Source organism: Numida meleagris, chromosome 4 (genome assembly GCF_002078875.1).
Source record: "Numida meleagris isolate 19003 breed g44 Domestic line chromosome 4, NumMel1.0, whole genome shotgun sequence".
Taxonomy (NCBI): Eukaryota; Metazoa; Chordata; class Aves; order Galliformes; family Numididae; genus Numida; species Numida meleagris.
In genome coordinates, this window is record NC_034412.1 from 728514 (window position 1) to 748483 (window position 19970).

General features: G+C 39.4%; 2 protein-coding genes across 2 annotated transcripts in view; one reads left to right on the forward strand and one right to left on the reverse strand.

Annotated features, from left to right (window-relative positions):
• Positions 7-19944, forward strand: CP (ceruloplasmin). The gene is made up of 20 exons (XM_021394168.1): positions 7-137; positions 2158-2327; positions 3409-3653; positions 5069-5281; positions 5750-5923; positions 6491-6745; positions 7793-7958; positions 9738-9877; positions 10456-10596; positions 10714-10925; positions 11467-11617; positions 12625-12837; positions 13855-14062; positions 15590-15729; positions 16157-16285; positions 16692-16798; positions 17054-17270; positions 17894-18033; positions 18225-18387; positions 19400-19944. Exons 2-20 carry the CDS (start codon positions 2173-2175, stop codon positions 19468-19470), a joined length of 3240 nt encoding a protein of 1079 aa, XP_021249843.1. The 5' UTR covers positions 7-137; positions 2158-2172; the 3' UTR covers positions 19471-19944.
• HPS3 (HPS3, biogenesis of lysosomal organelles complex 2 subunit 1) overlaps positions 15242-19970 on the reverse strand; it is a 25227-nt gene continuing 20498 nt past the window's right edge. Inside the window, exons 18-19 of the mRNA XM_021394169.1 lie at positions 18872-18957; positions 15242-15503 (exon numbers count right to left, since the gene is read on the reverse strand). The gene's annotated coding sequence lies outside the window, so the exon portion shown is untranslated. The remainder of the gene's footprint in view (positions 15504-18871; positions 18958-19970) is intronic.

A 19970-nucleotide genomic window follows, 5' to 3' on the forward strand; every position in this document is an offset into this window, starting at 1 on the left:
CAAGTTTCCTGAACCTGGAGTGCACGTGCTGTCCCCTCACATCCACCTGTAAAATACCCCGTGGTACCCCTGGAAGAAAGCTGCAGATTGGAGTTCATAACTGCCTGTCCGTGAGGAGTTAATGCTGAAACCTAGAGGTAAGGCCATCAGCAGTTCTTTGCAGGTCTCAAAACAAGGCAGGGTAATTGAGGAGCATTGAAGCCCTAAGGCAAATAAATGCTCATATTTTTACCCTTAAATAAGAGGGTCTCTAGGATACTGGTTGTGTGCATTTTCTTCTTCTCAATCCAGTGACATTTGAACATGTTTGAACATGTTTAAACCGAATAGCTCACCTATGCATGCATGTATGCTAGCTGAGTATTAAGGAATGACTTTGAATTTCAGTTGTATAAGCAGAGGATAGCATTTTATTATATTTTTTACCTTGGTTAGTTTGCAAAGAGGCATGTGCAACCTCAACAAACTGAACTTTCCACTGCTCACTGACTTTCATCTGTGTCAAAGCAAAATAAAAACATTTGTGCAGAAGTTGTTCTGAGCACATGATGCCAACCCGGGAAACTCCAAAGTTTCATCATAGATCCTGTCAAATTTCAAAACTCAGCTTTGGTTACAGTATTTAGGACGGAAGCAGAGTTTTCCATTTAATGCAGCCATTTAGAAGGTTCCAAGAGGTGATACTGTGACAGTCATTGATGTTCTGTGCATGGATTGTGGTTACTATTGGCAATGTGTCTGTATAGCTTAGTCCAGTTGCGTGAAGTTTATATTTCTTTGCTGTTAAAGGAAATCTGTTGCACTTCAGTTATGGTCTGAATTTTAACCTTCCATCCAAAATAATCGTAATTTTTCTAAGCATTATGAAAATAGCTTCAAAGAAGCTGTCGTGCAGGGGGAAGTGTCATTTTGAATGTCTGTTCAGTGCTCAGAGTGCAAAAGAGATTTTACGAGTGCCCAAGTCACTGTGGATAAACTTTTTTTGAAAGAGGTGTTTAAAATTTGCAAGTTTTCAGTTGGCCTGATGTGCCTACAGCTTCAGATGAACCATGATAGCATGGATACATGCATGAAAAAAATTCACATTCTGGTTAGGTGCTTTTTTAAAAGTCCTGGGTTTAAGGTCCAGTTCTGTTTGTGTTTTTCATTGAAATTAGTCAGTACAAAATACTTTTAGAATTTGAATAAAATGAAAGTATAATCTTCAGGAATGAATAGTAAATTTAGATAACAATAGCTGTTAAGATAATCTTGAGCTTCATACATCTATTGTGCTTTTAATCATTGAGGAATGTGGCTTATCCTGTCTGGTAGCAGGCCTGGAGGAGAATAACTTAAGAGGTTCATTCTGGGGAATTTCTGAGCCTTTCTTCCTTTTGAGCAATACTGAAATTGCTTGGAAATGGAATGCAACCATTCCCCTGCCTTGGCCTCAATCCTTGAAGACGTATCCATTTCTTCTTTAGCTATATTTTCCATTCTTTGTGCTAAAATTATGTTCGCATGGGAACTGGTGGGTTAGCAGAGCTTATCCAAGGATGCATCAGTGTCTAAATGCTGTTCTGACAGCAGTAACCCCAGTCCTCCATCCATCTCTGTCTTGCCAGTTTAGTGATCGCTGTACAAAGGGGAAGCAGAAGAGATCTGTAGATTCAGAAAGCACAAGGTAAATGTGTAGCAGAAGTCTGCACCTACAGGACCTGCCTTGCTTTCAGTCGTGTCTGCACAGAAGCAGACACAGCAGGAGCAACTGAAGTCATTTATAGCTTTCCAAAGTGCACTTAAAACTTTGCGTTCTTCAGCCAGACTTCTCAGAAATGATAAGGCTACAGAGACAGTGATAAAGACAATGGAGAATGTAGCTAAACTTATTTTCCTTCAATTAAGCTACAAGATTTACAGTCTGATAACGGTCTAAGTGGTAATTTGCATTCTAGTAGTTGGCAGAAACGAAAAAATTCCTTTGAAGATTACGAGAACTAACAAGGTTACTGGAATCTTTTGTTTACTCTTCACACACAGAGACATTGTGCAACATTTTAGTGTATTCGCCAAAGCAAACCAGGAGAGTGAGAAGGGTGGGGGTGAGAAAGAAAGACCATATAAAGGGAAATTGCATGTACCCATTGGGTGTCTTTATTTCACGTTTTCCACAAGGTTCGTGGATGCAAGATGAAGCTATGCTTCCTAAACATTGTGCTTTTTTTTTGCTGCTGCCGAGCTGGGGCAGTGACCAGGGAGTACTACATTGGGATTATAGAGACAGCATGGAACTATGCACCTGGCAATACTAATATCATATCTGGACGGCGTTTTGCAGAAGAAGAGTAAGTAATGTAGTTTATACTGATCGAGTTTTATTTTAGAGCATTGCCTGATTTAGATGCTAGGACCAGGTTTGGACCTGGTGAAGTCAGTGAAATGAATTGTGTTGGTTTCAGTGGATTTTGTGGCAGACATATAAGGGAATTTTGACTTTTTTCCTGCCTTGCTTAAGAACTGAATTGCAACTCTCTGCTAATTAAAAATGTTGTACAATGTAATGTTCTTTTTGTCACTTTGTCACAATGAAATATTTCTTAACTAGAGGCAAGGAAATGATCTAGTGTTGTTTTCAATTAGCCAAGTGCCAGTGATGAAGGGAAGGCTTCTGCTTTTGTTTTTAAACTCAGAAGTTTAACACGTTAAAGTTTTCCTACTGGGCACTGTTTTCCTTCTTAGCTGTTTGTTGTTGGCAGTGGTTACTTTCATGTGGAGGTGCAGCAGCTGGGATGTTTCTGGCAAAGAAGGCTCTGTGCAGTGTGAGAAAGAGAAATGGAGGATAAGTGTGGTGAGGAGGAGGGGAGTACCTTGAAGACATGAATAATAAATAAAGAGAACTCAGATATTAGAACCATTAAAGAAAATATTGGATAGAAAAAGAAGTCCTCCTTTCTATTTTTTAGTGCCTTTAAAATTGCAGTAGAACTGTACTAAATGAAGACAATGAAGAAACATATCAGAAATGAGAATAGTCTTCCTCTCATTGCAAAGAACTGTGCAGTCAACATAACGTGGTACTTGTTGGTTCTAACTGGCTATGGAAAATTATACAGAACTTGAAGCCTGCACATACAAAAATGTTGAGCAGGAAGACCTATTGTTTGGCTTACAAGCAGCAAAAAATTGTATTAAGTACCCTTACCTTCAGTCTACAAAATAGGTAGAAAAAATTCCTAGCCAGTGTGTAACATTTAGTCTCTATCTGGGTGCCTGTACTCTTCTGGGTATAAGTGTATTTGCTTCTAAAGACAAATTGTGCACAGTGCTACAGAGACCTGGTCTTTGTTTGAGAACTCTGCTAATTAATGCTATTCAAATATAAAGTGAATAGCTGACATTATAGATGTTTGTGTATTTTCTTTACAGGCAAGCTGAAGTCTTCCTTAAAAGAGGGCCACAAAGGATAGGAAGCATTTATAAGAAGGCTGTCTACACTCAGTACACCAATAATCTATATGATGTGATAGTTGAGAAACCTTCCTGGCTGGGTTTTTTAGGCCCTATCATTAAGGGAGAAGTTGGTGATTCCATTGTTATTCACTTTAAGAACTTCGCTTCCAGAAACTATACATTGCATCCACACGGTGTAAGATACACAAAGGAAAATGAAGGTAAGCTCGAGTCTGTTCTGTGTCAGAATTTATCAAAAGTTTTGTCATCAGAGATACAACTGCCTAAGCAAATTATGTTCTAAAACAAGACACACTCAATTTAAAATAGGAGCTGATTAAGAACTTCTGTTTTGTTTTTTTTTTTTTAAGAGTGAAATACAGAGCCAAAAGTGGGGTTCGTAGAGAAGGCAATTTTAGATCATCTTGCCACCTGAAATAAGGGTAATATAGGGATGTTTGAAGGAAATAATGATGCTGAAAATACTGTTAAGAGTTGTAACTTAGAATTCAAAATTCCTAATGCTGTTTGTATATATGAGATACAAAAGTTCCTAAAAATAGAGGAATGTCTCCAGCTTCAGAAATAAATTTATGAGATAGAAAACTGCCACACTTTCAGATGTGTTGTAGCAATGCTACTGGGATTAGTGAAGATTTGTAGTTGGCAGTAGTGGGAGATTTTCAGGCTGTGAAACACTGCTGCAGTTTCACTGAAGTCAGTGGATTCCTTGCATGTTGCTAGGCAGAAAAGTCACCTTCTCTTCTGGACAATTCTAACATCTATAGAGTGCTTTCGTAGCATCTTTCATGCATACAGCAATCCATGAACGTAAGTGTCATCTGTCAGAAAGAGCAGCATGTCCCTCCTGAGAAAATACTGTGATTCCAGTTTCTTCCTTGAAAACTACTAGATGCGGTGTGATGACGTCTAACCCCTAGGTGGTAGCCTGGTAATTCACAGTCTGTCAGGTGCACCTCCCTGAGTAGTTCTGCAAGGAAGACTGCACCGGAATATAGCCAGTGGAAGTTGTATTAACAGGCCTTAAAAAGAGAGTGTGAATTATTGAGTAGATACCGTCAAAAATAGTCTTTGAAAACTTTTCAGTAGGAAAAAAATATGAAATAGCAGTTTAACATTTGATATTTGTAAAAGGTTTTCATTACATCTAATATGTGACTTGATATCGACACACTATGGGAGCAGAGCAGCATGTTATACAGTAATATATGGAACAGTGTTTACAATTTTACTGCTGCTGTTCTTATTTCAGCAACACCTGTGTTCCTTGGAGCCAGATGCAGTGTTTTAGAATAGATTCCAAGAACAATATTTAACAAATGTTTTACAAATATTTGAGTTGTTGTCTCTTTAGTGGAAGTACATTGTGCCCTCCTAATAAATAAAGGACTCAATTTAAAGTTATTTGTCAAAGCATACCCACAGAATTCAAAGTCAAGTAAAAGAGCTCTTAAACAGGAGGGAAAGGTCTATTCATCTGATTTAGAATATTTGTTTTAGCTCTATTCAGGTATTCAATCCATGTTATTGCAGCATGTAGTCAACTTCAGAGCACTATTCTGACACTGTGTTGTGAGGTGTGTTATGTTAATGTTGGCTGTGTGCTGTTCCTCAGGTGCTTTTTATCCAGACAATACCAAAGGTTTTGAAAAAAGAGATGATGCTGTGAAGCCTGGAGACCAGTACACTTACACGTGGGATGTGACAGAAGATCAAGGTCCAGCTGAGGGAGATACAGACTGCATAACCAGGGTTTACCACTCTCACATAGATGCTCCAAGAGATATTGCCTCAGGGCTTGTTGGACCTTTAATCATTTGCAGGAAAGGTAAAACATGAATCAAATCATATGTATGCAAGGTGATTGATCATGGCAACTGATAAACATAAACGAAATAATTTGCTGGAAGAGGAGATTACAGTTCATTTTGAAATAGCAGATTTTGTCTTATCGATTAGCTGCCCTCTAACAATAGGGTGGGATTTAACTTGATTTTGTGTGCTAGGCAGAAGAGTGAAACGTGTTCACGCTAGTAATGCAGAAGTGTAGCACTGATACGTAGAACAAATGTTTTACATTCTTATCGCGTACAATATTTATTCTTAGCAAAGTTATTTTATAGCATCTGTTAAAACCAACCTTTGTTTTCCAAGCGTGGCTGTAAGTTTACATGTATAGTCACACTCAAGATAAACAACAGAATGCCAAATAAACAGTAACCAGCCTTACTGATACAGTGCTTAAAACTGAAAAGATGTTGCCAGTTGCTGGAGAATATTCTACTTTCTTTTTCAGGTGCAATGAATAAGGACAAGGATAAATATGTTGATGCTGAGTTTATCCTCATGTTCTCTGTGATGGATGAAAATCTCAGTTGGTATCTAGAGGATAATATCAGGACGTACTGTTCTGAGCCTTCCGAAGTTGACAAAGATGATGAGGACTTTCAGGAAAGCAATAAAATGCACTGTGAGAGAACTTTATATTAATGTTACTTGCCATTGATGTGAAGAGGTATTGTTTTTTCTATGGGTTGTCTCTTTTTAAAGATTTATTTTTAAAACAGAACTCTTTCTTGGAGAATTAAGCTCCTTTTAAATTAAAAGAAAAGATGTGACTGGTGTTGTACAATCAACCCTTTGGAATTGTGAAAAAAGATTCAAACATTTTTTTCGTTTTTTTTGGCAGTAAAACTTGCCGGGCACTGTACGCAGAGTTCTGTAATTTTACTTCTGTTTCTAAGTCTCAAACTGTACTGTATAATATTGAAGTTTAGAAAAAGAGTTTTTACTGTTAGTGTCAACATGGATCCATACATGGATTCCAGAATCACAGCAGGTGCTGCAGGTAGATGTGAAGATAAAGTTTGTGTCTGCTGCTGGGCCTTTGCAAATCAACCAGTATTGTGTTCTGAGATTCCCTCTATTCTGGAAAATAGAGTAATGGTTGTATATCACTCACCTTTTGAAGTATAGATCCTGAGTTCTGTGAAGGTAATGGGAATAAATCATGGTTTTTTTTTTTTTTTTTTTCCAGCAATCAATGGGTACATGTATGGATACCTCCCGAATCTCACAATGTGTGTGGAAGATAAGGTAAAATGGCATCTTTTTGGCATGGGTAATGAAGCTGACATCCATTCAGCCTACTTTCATGGTCAGACCTTAATAGAAAGGCATCATCGAGTTGACACCGTTAACCTCTTCCCAGCCACGTTTATTGATGCTCTCATGATACCGAAGAATCCTGGGGAATGGCTGCTGAGCTGCCAAGTGAATGACCATATAGAAGGTACAGGATAAGTCACAGAGTTCAGGATTTTTTTCAGCTTGAGCTACCAATTTAATGAGTCTCTTTCACACTATTCCTGATGTGGTGATTTGCCAGACAGTATTCTCCCCGAGGTAACTAAACTCTCTCTTATAGCAATTGAAGTGCCTAAAAGCCTATTAGATGGGCTTGAGAATGTGCCCACAGAATCAGGCATTCTTATTGGTAATGGAAATTGTTATCAACTGACAGCAATTGTCATTGCTGTGTTTTTGCTGTGTTTGCCTTAGGCAAACAATATCTTGATGTTTACCTCTTACTGAAGGTAACTGATCACAGTATTCTGTTTGCCAACAAAAAAGTTAGCGCTAGTTCCATGCTTGGGACAGGGCAGACAGCTTAACTTGCCTGCTGACAATGATGCATTCTGGAAGGAATGCTGGCTAATAATCAGAGATGATCTGCATTTGTCTTCCTTGTATCTTAATGTATTTCCTATGTTGTTTTTAACCATATGAAATATGTAGAAGCTCACGCCACACTTTTACATGATCTGTCTCCCCTTAAGTGAGTTACAGAAGTCGTTTGTCACAAAAGTCAGAAAGAACACAGAAATCAAAATCAAGCTCCAGGATCTGAAAATTCTGATGTGGGAAGGAACGTGTTTATCCTACAAATTTAGCTGTAGAAGATACAAGTTTTGAGATAAGCAGCACATCAAGCAGTGTCCTGATGTGGATGATGCTTCCTGGGCAAGATGTAAATTCTACAAATTGGCCCAGTATAGCTGTAGAAGGGTGCTTTTTTTGGTACCGTCTGTACCTCTAGCAAGGAGATTTGCTAGCAGATCTGTATCCTAGGGTACAGAGACATAAGAGTTTCAGAAGTGAGACACTGATTAGATTTAGAGGGAAAATTGGTCTGTCTTTTAGTACCTGGCTTTGTCTAAAGAGCCAACTAGCAGTACTGTAGAAATTCTCTGGGCAAGAGAAAGAGCTATTAGAATTACAGGAACCAAAATGAATCGCAGCTTCTTCACTTCAATTTTCTCTATATCATTTTTTCCAGGTGGTATGCAGGCCCTTTTTAAAGTAAAAGATTGTAGGAAATCCACAACAGATCGCCAGGAGACCACAAAGATAAGACAGTACTTCATCGCTGCTGAAGAGATTATCTGGAATTATGGCCCGTCTGCCCTGAACCATTTTACAGGACAAGAATTAACTACTGACAGGTAAATGTCTCTGAGAAGTTTCACTTCCAAGCAGAATTGATATGAGCATGCTAAATAGCCTTATAGTAGAATTTGCCTTTAAGCAGAATTTCTCATTGTCCTCAGCTCTGCTGAAATATTAATGCTAAGGTAAATATCAGAACAAATCAGTTTGTTTTTTTTTCCCATTGCAATCTTAAGATTAGTTTTGCTCAAATGATAGTAATGTCACTGGGTTGAAGCAGAATTACAATGTCATGTGTAGACAGAGACCTTTGACGTTTCAAGATGGCTGATGACTGAGTTAGAGAGCAACGCTGGAATTCCTGGTCAGCACTTTAGCTGATGGATTCATGCTAACTTCATCTCAGTCAGCAAATCTTTTGTACACTGTGGCTTTGCCATTTACTCTATCTCTATATATTTAAGATCTGGATCTAGGCACTGAATGTGTTGTTTCCTCTGTTCTGTCTTCTCTGAAATGACTTGAACAATACTTACCTGCTCCATACGTTAACTGCTTGTAAAACATTGTTAAGATCTTTTTGTTAAGAGTTAGAGTAGACTAAATCTTAATTTTTTCTTAGATGTCACATATTCTATGTGGTTTTATCTACTGTTGTTGCTTATAACTCTTAAGAAGTACTTTTGGAAGAGTATACAAGGTTACAAAATGTTCATCAGAAATCACTGTTGATGAATCTCTGAGCATGCTGGCTTTATAAAGGCAACACAGCAGAGTCAGAGTCATGGAATGGCTTGGGTTGGAAGGGACCTTCAAGACCATCTAGTTCAACTCCCTTGCCATAGGCAGGGAAACCTTCCACTGGACCATGTTGCTCATAGCCCCATCCAGCCTGGCCTTGAACGCCTCCAGGGTGTGGCATCCACAGGCTCACTGGGCAACCTGTTCCAGCGTCTTACTGCCCTCACAGTAAAGAATTTCTTCCTAATATCTAGTTCAAATCTACACTCTTCCAGTTTAAAGCCATTTCCCCTCGTCCTGTTGCTACATGTCCGTATAAAAAGTCCCTCTGCAGCTTTCCTATAGGCCCCCTTCATGTACTGGAAGGCCGCTGTAAAGTCTCCTCCACACCTTTTCCTCTCCAGGCTGAAGAGCCCAGCTCTCGGCCTGTCCTTGCAGGGCGGAGGTGCTCCAGCCCTCTGATCATCTTTGTGGGCCTCCTCTGGACCTGCTGCAACAGCTCAGTGTCCTTCTTTTGTTGAGGACACCAGAACTGGACGCAGTATTCCAGGTGGGGTCTCACGAGAGCAGAGCAGAGGGGCAGAATCACCTCCCTCGCCCTGCTGGTCACGTTGCTCTTGATGCAACCCAGGATCCGGTTGGCCTTCTGGGCTGCAAGCACATATTGCCAGCTCATGTTGAGCATGTCATCAGCTGACACCACCAAATCCTTCTCAGGGCTGCTATCAGCCATTCTCTGCCCAGCTTGTATTCATGCTTGGGATTGCCCCAACCCAGGTGTGGGACCTTGCACTTGGTCTTGCTGAACTTCAGGAGGTTGGCATGGGCCCACCTCTCAAGCCTGTCCAGGCCCAGTGTCGAATATCTTTCTCTTAACAAATGTCTTTCTCTTAATGAAAGAAGTGATGAAGAATGGAATTCCTGAACATTCTTGTATTAGACTGTGTGTAAGTGCATGGCCAGATCACTGACCAGAAATTCAGAAGACAGTCTCAGCATGTGGTCAGAAAATGTGGTTGAGATCCTGACTGCCTTTATAGAGCTGTGCATAATGACTTGAATTTTTTGCATCTATTCTGATTTCTTTCACACAGTGAATCTTCCATATTTTTTGAACAAAGTGAGACAAGAATTGGTGGCTCTTATAAAAAAGCCATTTACAAGGAATATACAGATGGTACTTTCACAGAACATAAAAAAAGGCTCCCAGAGGAAGAACATCTTGGACTCTTAGGTAAGATATTTGGAATGATTTTTATGATAAAGATTTATCAGAGAAAGGCATCAGTTCTATTGACTGGCCAGTAGTGCCCTTCCACCTCCTCCCTCCTTGGTGCTCCCTTCCTCCTTCAGACACTGATGCCTGCAGCTTCCTCCAAAAGCCACCTCAGGGTGTATGCAGAGTTCTAAAAAGCAATGCTGTGGTCATCCCCAACTTGCCTGTGGGAGTATGCTATGGTCTCCAAAGGGCAGGCCTGAATTACAAAACCAGACTAGGCAATTCTACCCCCGTTTATAAGCTGGCTGCTTCTGACAGGGTTTGGGGGTGAGTTTGAGATTGGTACAAATGTCTGCAGATCCCTTTCCAAAGGGAGGAACTGTCCTGTTTTGCACAGGGCCTGTGTGGGAGGTGAGCAGTCCAGCTGCAGTTGGGATGCCATCAGATTTGAGCCGTGCAGGAGGGATCTGGTCTGTGGCCAAACAAGCTCAAGGGCAGTCAATTCACAATGGGAAAAGCAGGCAGCCATTCCTATGAGCTCATGGTGATTGCTATGTCGCTTGACACAAAATTAATGTTGTGTTCTTTCCTAGGACCTGTTATCAAGGCGGAAGTGGGTGAGAGCATCAGGGTGACTTTCCGAAATAATGCCAGCCACCCATTTAGCATCCAGCCCCATGGTGTGAGCTACCACAAGAGCAACGAGGGAGCGTTGTACAGCACTGGCTCTGGAGGTGTGCCTGTGGAGGGGGACCTTGCAAGCACCAGAGAATGAGCTGTTATATGCATTAAAGGTGAAAAAATAAACAAGTTTCATTAGGCTTAATTCCTAATGTTGATTTCTGTAACAGATACTGAATCTCCAGCCTCCCATGTCAGTCCTGGTGCTACATTTACGTATGAGTGGAACGTGCCAGAAGATGTGGGCCCCACAGACCAAGATCCAGACTGCTTAACCTGGCTTTATTACTCAGCTGTGGATACAGTCAGAGACACCAGTTCGGGCCTTGTGGGTCCTCTTTTGGTGTGCAGGAAAGGAGCTCTGCTTCCTTCTGCAAAACAGGTCAGTCAAAGAGGAAAAATATGGAAGTGTTTGCATCGTCATAACTGAATCTGCTTTCTTTTCCTGAACTGGGCTCTGCACATCACCATCCAGCCCGTGCACTGAGGGGAATATTAAAAAAAAAAAAAGGGAAAAAAAAAAAAGTGTGTGTGTTTTTTTTTTTTTTTAAAATATATATCAGCCTGGCTCCATATAGGCAGATGCTGTATTATGAAATCACAGTCATCAGCCTTCAATTCTCAGGTAGGATGTGAATGACTAGAAAATTTTAGGGACTTTAAAGACCAATACGTGAATCTGTTTCTGGAGGTGGTTTGTGCTGGTAGAAAGACCATTAGCAGCTGATATCTACCCACCACAGCAGGTAGACAGCTTTAGGGTTGTCTGAATGAAGTTTCAATGTATGCATTTACGCTAGTTTGTGAATTATACTCCAATCAATATACACATTGAATGTTTTTCTTGTGTTTTTTTTTTTTTTTTTCCTGGCGTGATCTCTCCACTCATTTTTATTTTCCTTTTTGCTATTTCTTCTCAACAGAAAAGTGTGACCAGGGAGTTTTTTCTACTTGCCACAGTATTTGATGAGAATCTGAGCTGGTACTTGGATGATAATATTTTGATGTTTAAATTAAATCCTGATAAAATTGACAAAGATAACGAGGACTTCCAAGAGTCTAACAAAATGCACTGTAAGAAAACTGCTTATTATATTTTGTTAGTCAAATGCTCCCTTTCTACTGTAAGCTCTTTATTTCTGCAAGCTCATAGTGGAGGCTGGGAGGACTGTATGATAACAGAGACGCTGAATTCCTTTAAATTGGAATAGACCATATTTGAATACAATTCAATTTCAGGTCAGTGTGGTTGTCAGTTCATAATGTACAGACAGCTGCTGGGCACTGTTACATACCTCTTTCAGCGGACATGGAGGGACGAGGTCTGCAGCCCATGAGCAACCCCTATGAATGCAGCCAGGTAACAAGAGGAAAACTGGCCTCCCTATAGAAGATGTGGCTGAAAGGAGTATTTTTTTTGTCCATAGCTGGATTTCTTTACCAGCACTGTGGATGCCTCGCAGTGAAAATCACTGCTTCTTTAATAGGGTAGAGCTGAGCTTCATGGTGAATATATTTTGATAGTGTAGCAAATTCTTTTGCATTTCATATGAAAGAACATTTTTGTCTTCAGCTCTTAGCCTTGCAAATACTTTATAATCTTTAAAACGCATTTGCCTGTGCACTTCCTTATATTTGCCCTTCGTGGCGTTTCTACTATTTGCAGGGCTCTGATAGTAAGCGTTCCAGTGGCACCTGTGGGGCTCAGGCCTTGAAAGGTTTGCAGAGGAGTAAGAATTCAGTAGCAGTGTTTCAGATTGTCTCGGCTGTGTGACTGTAGAACCCTTGCAGAGTGTAAAGCAGTGAAGGTTCCAGGTGGTCACATCAGCTCCCTGTGCTTTAAACACTGAAAGTGAGAACAGTTTGAAATTGTTTTTAAGTACCAGGGTTTAAAAAGTTGCTGTTGCTTGAACTGATTCTCTACTTTTGCTGCTGTGATAAAGTACTTTAGTATTAATGTTTTTGTCACACATGACATTTCAAGTGATATTTAAGAATTATATTTAAATGTTATTTAATTTGTATTGCATAATTAAGTTGTGCTAATCAAAGTTGGGTTTACTTCTTCAAATCTCCTACAGCCATTAATGGTTATATGTATGGAAATCAACCTGGTCTTGAGATGTGTAAAGGCGATGTGATTTCCTGGCATTTGATGGGCTTGGGCTCAGAAGTCGATGTTCATGGGATATACTTTTCACAAAACACATTCATAACAAAAGGAACAAGAAAGGATACAGCAAATCTATTTCCACATACATTTCTTACAGCTATTATGAAGCCTCATTCTGAAGGTAAGTGTCATGTTTGGTGGTTGTTGTTTGGTTTTTTGTTTCGTTTTGGTTTTTTCTTTCCCAGCCTGTATCCAAGACAGAGCAGTATTACATTGCTATAGAAATTCATTGCCACACTTCCTCTGGCCTAAAAACTACTCTTGGCCTTTGCCTGGCAAAGGTTCTCTTGCCACAATTCACAGCTGGGTTGCAGGATGCAAACACTCCCAGTGTTGCCAAAAACAGACCTTTCAGGGAATCTGTTCCTTAGGTTAAGCCCTTTTATGTTCTTGTATACCTGCTCAGCCACCAAATGGGCAGAATCCTGCTTTCCTACTGAACCTCACCAGATTCTGTGGGTAGTCACTCTGCTAGCTCCAGTGTACTGTGTCGTCCTCATGGGCCAAAGGTGTAGAATGGTACCCATAAAACAATTAAGAGCAGGCTTTCATTTCATCTTTTTTTCCCCTGCATATTGGTAACGGTGGCTAATAAAAGACAACTTTGACCATGAGTACGTTGAAGTAATAACTTCTGAAAGAAATGGTGTGGAGCTGTTATTTTATGATATTTTTAATTTTGAACAAAATGACTGAAAGGAGTAAAAATGTAGACATCTTTTTCTTACTGGTTCAGTAGGATTGAGAGACAAGATATCTGAAGGCTTCAGTGCTTGAAACAAGCAGTTTCTAAACAAGAAACAGCATACCTGTGAGCATGTTATGCTTACATACAAACTAAATAGCAGATATTTTGATCCTTGGGGATGCTAGAACTGTGTACAGCTGTGTGTGAAGAGTAGCAAACATTCGTAGTGTGCAAGCTCTTAATGCTAAAGCTTTGATTTCTCTTAGCTTCTACGTCTGTACTGAGTTGTATTACTACAAGTACTCACGTTACACAAAGAATGTCAATCGTAAACAAACAATGGCTTGTGTCTTGGTCTCTAAACTCTAGATCAAAACAGATAATACAGTTTCAAGAGCAACAAAAAAAAGATTTTTGTCTTGAAGTGTTAGCTTCCTGTACAACCTCTAGGAACTTTTGAAGTATCGTGCCTGACAACGGATCACTACCGAGGGGGCATGAAACAGAAATACAAAGTGAAACAATGCCACTGGTGGAATGTGGACCCATCCCTGTATTTGCATGAGAAGACGCACTATATTGCTGCCGTGGAAGTTGAATGGGACTATTCCCCTAACAGGACATGGGAATTTGAGCAGCATCCACATCACGAGGAGAGGTACGTTGGAATGTATACAAGGGGGGAAAAATGCAAAGAATGCAAAGGAGCGAGTTCTCCTCTGAACCATTTCCTCCTTGCAATCCTGGCACTTCTACACGCATTTTCATTGCATATACATTTTTAGGGCTCACTTGAATTCATGGTCCTTCTCTGGTAATGTTGCCATGTGTGTCCTAGTTTTAGTTGGGACAGAGTTGACTTTCTTCATAGTGTCTGGTATGATGTATTTTGGATTTAGAACAAAAATCAACACTGATATTTTAGTTGTTGCTGAGCCAGGTTTTCAGCTTCGCATCCTACCAGTGACATAGCTGGGAAGGCACAAGGAACTGGGAGGGGACACATTGAATCAGGACAGCTGACCTAAACTGGCCAAAGAGATATCCTGTACCATATGAAACTATATGAAAAAAACTGCAAAACTGAGGGGAGTTGGCCAAGGTGGGGACAACTGCTGCTGAAGATCTGCCTGGGCATTGTTGATGACATGGTCTAGTACAAATCTAATGCGTGCCAGCTGCAGATCTTAATGGATCCTGGGTATTGCACATGCATTTATTATTTACTGCTTTTGGTACTGTCTTTGATGTGGAATGTTCAAAATGTTCAACAAGTGGTAGATAGGACTACTGATATTTGATTACTTACAGAATACAACACTTACCTGTCTCATGTGTATCTGATGGGTAAGATTCCTTCTTACTCCTCCCATTTATTTAGTTTACACAAAAGTTAAGTTCATGATTGAATCCATCCACTGTGAAGTTCATCACCTTGCTTTATTCCCAGTATTTGAATCTCACTGAGTGAACTGATGGCATCGAATAATTCAAGCCAATCATCAAAGAGGATAAATAATGAACTGATGAATTTGTGCACCTCTTCTGCCTATATAGAGCTTAATTTGAGAAGTAGATAGTAACTGCCTATATTTATTGATTTGGTTGTATTTTCATGTTTTAGATACATTCTTTCAGCATGATAGCAGACTTCCTTGCCCTTTACACCACAGCAAATCCCTTCAGAGTCCTGAGCACAAGTAATATGGACTGTGCTGTTAACAGGCTTGTTTTAGTGTTGTTTTTTCTGTCTCCAGCCCTCATGATATCAGATAGCAGAGAAGCGGTGCCTCATTTTTCAATTCAGCAAGTCATGTAAACTTTACAAGGTTTAGGCTACATTCCAAAACCACAGAAGTCACCAAAGGCTTTATTTTTCTGTATGCAAGTTGTTGGATGACTTCTTGCCATCTGAATTCTCTCCCAGTCAAAGCACTCAGCATTCTCTCAAATGCCACCAAACCCGTCTGTCTGTAGTGGTTTTCTCTCACGCCTTATAGGACTTGTCAGCTTAAGAAGAATGTTTTCACGTTGAAGATATGGCCCATGAGGTTACTGTTCCACTGAGTTAGATTTTTGTTTAATGGCTAATTTAATACCTGCAAAAGATGGTATAAAATTCATGAAGAAATGTCAGATATATTCTCATGTCTATTTACTGTTTGGTGGTGGTTGTTTTTTGCAGCCCTGGCAATCCATTTTTAAATAAAGGTGACAAGTTCATTGGCTCAAAATACAAAAAGGTAGTGTATCGTGAGTACACGGATCAGACATTCAGTACTCCAAAAAGCAGAGCAGAGGAAGAGGAGCACCTTCAAATTCAAGGTACTTCAATCTGAACAATACTGGGTATAGTTCTAGCCACACAAAGTGCCCAAACCTACATGGAATTGCTTCTTACAGTGCTTTCTTTACCAGATTTCATTGCTTGGTCGGGGGGGGAAGAGCCAGCAACCTACTAGTTTGCTGCCTGATCACAGTATTGTCAAAGCTGACAACGAATTTGGCTCCAACATCCAAGCTGACTTCAAATACACACACACTATTTGCGTAGGTGCTGAGATTTAGGCCCCTATTTAGTTGCCTAAATTCAGCTGCTCAAGGTGGCTTATCATTGTGAACGCACATTATCCAGTCTAGTTTTTTGCTGAAATATGATGATATCCCAATGTTGTTGTGTATTTCAGCACAAAATCTCTCTCTGCTCTGATCATTTGTAAAATCAACTTAATCTTTCTTTTCAATTGAACAGGGCCACTGATTATGTCAAGTACTGGAGATAAAATTAATATAGTTTTTAAGAACCTGGCATCAAGACCTTATTCTATACATGCCCATGGAGTGGAAACAGACAGCCCTGTTGTTGCTGTAACCAACCCAGGTATTAAAGCACCCTTATGTATTTCTACATCAAGCCTTCTAGTAAGGTTTAGCAAGCTTTACTTTTAGGACAGCAGGAAAGACCTGGCATTGTTAGTTGGTTATGTTTTTAACCTCAGGTTCTTACATTCTGATGCTGATTATGGCTGAGTTATTTCTATAATTAAAATGCCCCTCCTTACTATTGCTATGTATCTGGCCCTTGACATATCAGGAATTTTTTTTAACACAACTTGGCTGTGTCTTTTATAAAAGCAAGCAGGTTTGGTGACATAAGGAAAGCGTAGCTAATACTAACTATTTCAAGACCAACATAAGCTGTAAATGGAGATAACTCTTGTTTCAGGACTTCTTGCAGATAAGCATGTGGAAAGCTTCTAACTTTCATCAATATTTATTTAATATAGGTGAAACTAAAATATACGTCTGGAAAATATCAGCAAGATCGAGTCCTGAGAGAGGTGAACCACACTGCACTGCATGGGCATACCATTCAACGGTGGACATCATTAAGGTATGCTACTAGCATCAGCCTGAAGAGTTTTGTTCATGAGTTCAGCACAGGTAAAATTATAGCAAAAGGGAGAGATGTTTGAAACTCCAGCTTTCTCTGTCAGGTCGTTTCCCCATTACCACACCTTTGAATTTAAAGGTCTCTCAAATAATGCAGTAAAGTCAGGGCACAATTTGAAAGACACGCTCTCTGGTGTTCTTGTTCCATATCTTGCATTAATCACCACTTATAATTATTTTTGATTTGTAATTTCAGGACACTTACAGTGGATTAATAGGCACACTTGTTGTGTGTCAGAGACATTATTTGCCAACGTTTCATACTAGAAAGGAAGTGCATTTTGCTCTTCTTTTCATGATTTTTGATGAAAATGAGTCATGGTATTTGGATGAAAATATTGAAACCTACTCTGCCAACCCGCACCTTGTTGACAAAGAGAATGAGGAATTCCTTGAAAGTAACAAAATGCATGGTATGTTTCCTGATTAATGTAACTCTGGAGACACTATAAAATCATGTGTCTGAAAGTACTACGTACAAATTGGACTTTCTCATCCTCTCTGGTTTTCCAGTTATTGGGTGGGAAGCCAGAGAAATTTCACTCACTGTTTTACACTGTTCTACTGCTCCTGCCACTGAATTACATATTTTAACCTATGAAAACAATAGTCCCATGTAGACATTTTTGAGGACAAAAAGATTTAAAATGTAAATTTGGATTTTTGATTTGATGTCAGCAAGTAACAACAGGTTGATAATGGAATGTGTATCCTGAAAGCATGTCCTCATAAAGCTTATCCTTTACAATGCACCACAGAAACACAGACTTCTTGGAACTTCAGCATTAGTAATGGTGCACAGTAGCACACTTCCATTTTAACTACTTCTTGCTTTCTAGTTAAACATGGAAGACATAATCAGACCCATTTCATAATACACTGTCCTTTTTTGTAAGAAAACAGTGCATTAAATCTTTTCTTGAATTATTTTTATACACGACTCAAAGCAGTCTCTTTTGCCTAACTGTAGCTTTTAACTCACGTGAAGCCTAGAGAATAAGAAACGAAATCTTGTTTTCTCTTTTCCTCTTTTTAGCTATTAATGGAAAAGTATTTGGAAACTTACACGGTCTGACTATGCACGTTGGAGATAAAGTAAGCTGGTATTTGATGGCAATGGGTAATGAAGTAGATATTCACACAGCACACTTCCATGGCCACAGCTTTGACTACAAGGTAACAGTTCCTTTCCATTCATTTTTGTTAAGAATGTGAGGCAAATAAAAAGTCAGATGAAATGACAGACAGATGTCTTTTCACTCAGGTGTGATTAAAAGACTTGGTGGGAGCGTGATTAAAAGGTAGCTCACATGACTGCCCTCGAGTTATGCCACACTGTTCAATGATTGTTTCTTGTCATCTTGAAGCAAACAGGAGTTTACCGGGCAGACGTCTTCGATTTGTTCCCTGGAACATTTCAAACAGTGGAAATGATCCCGCGGAACCCTGGAACGTGGCTACTGCACTGTCACGTTGCTGACCATGTCCATGGGGGCATGGAAACAACCTACACGGTGCTCCCAAAGGAAGGTAGGAGCTCATCTACCCTAATAACGTTCCTTATTCATAAAGATGCAGTACAGAGCTCAAGGACATGCCAGCATACTCAGAGATCCAGTTCAGGCATCCAAAGGTATTTCACGGCTTATATTTCTTGTAGTAATATGGAGGGGAGAACATTTAAAGTTCTGATCTGATCAGATCATACTTAAGTGCTACTGCTCAGGAAACAAAATTCTGAAAGAGTGGATGTTAACTATTTCTTCAGCTCCCCATCAATGAAATCAAAATGGCAACTTTCTATTTAAGAAAGAAGTCTTCATGAGGCAGAGTACTTCTGTACCCAGGAAGTGCTAATGCCATCAGACTCCCTCTCACTTTTCATTTAAAACAAAAAGAAATGTTTGGTGAATAAAGCTGAAGTCACCATTTAAAGTACTGAAAAGCTAAAGTAGCAGTTCCTTTTAAAAGGCATGTTTTAGCTTTACAAACACTATTACTTTAGCAATTTTACCTGCAAAAAAGAACCTGAATCCTGAAGAATTTTGACATCTCTTTCTTCTACGAAGTTAATGCAACTTTAAAAAGAACTTTCATGTACTAAAAAGACAAAGCATAATAGGTATGTATTATGTTAATTGGCAGAGCAGTATTTCAAAATGTATACGTCTATGTATATATAGATACACAACTGTATAATGTACACAAGTATACTAACAAATGCAGATTAGACTGTTAAACACTATCTAGTTATAGAGCTGATTTACAGAATACACTGTGACAAATTTCTGCATGTAATAAATTACTTAAAGTACATGTAGAAAAGACTTGTAGCTGAAGATGCAGCACATAGGATTTTTCATAATCAGTTGCTTATAGTCCAGTGCATTTTATACCCTCCAGTGTACTTTAACGTTTTTAAAATCCAACACATAACGTGTAAAAGGTGCTGAGATCCACTGCTCTCATCTTGGACTGTGCTGCCTCTATGCAAATACTCCTCTTTTGACAGGATAGTAAATAAGTATTTTTCCCTTTACAGACAAATGGTCTTTGTTCCCAAGATTACTCCATCAATTGAAGTGCAAAGACACGCCAGACAAGCGAGAATGAAGAAAACCATTTCCTACAGTGATTCTCCAAGGTCTACCTTCACTGAAGAATTCCTTGAGAAATACTTTCTCCTGGACAATACTATCTCCTCTACATGTGTTTTAGAAGATTTCATTTGGTGGCCCACAGCTACAGGAGACCACAGACTGAGGCAGCTGGATGAGTATAATAGCTTGTAGTTTTCCTTAAATAAAAATCACTACTTGCAAGATAGCCATGCATTAGGTGTCACCTAATGCATGTTATTTAACTGCTGGAAAAGCCAAATGAAATGTACTTACCAGATTTGTGAGGATTTCTTTTGCTTTCAGTTTATAACTGTGTTTCTTTATTATTATTATTTTTTTAAGTGTTTTAGTTTATCATCTTAGTAACCAGTGCACAGACAATGGGAGTTCGGTTATCATCTTGTCTATAGGTTCTTAAATTATTCTTTTATCTGGTAATGTATTTCAAGATAGTGAATTTAAAAGACGTAATGGCTGACTTGTCATGTTTGT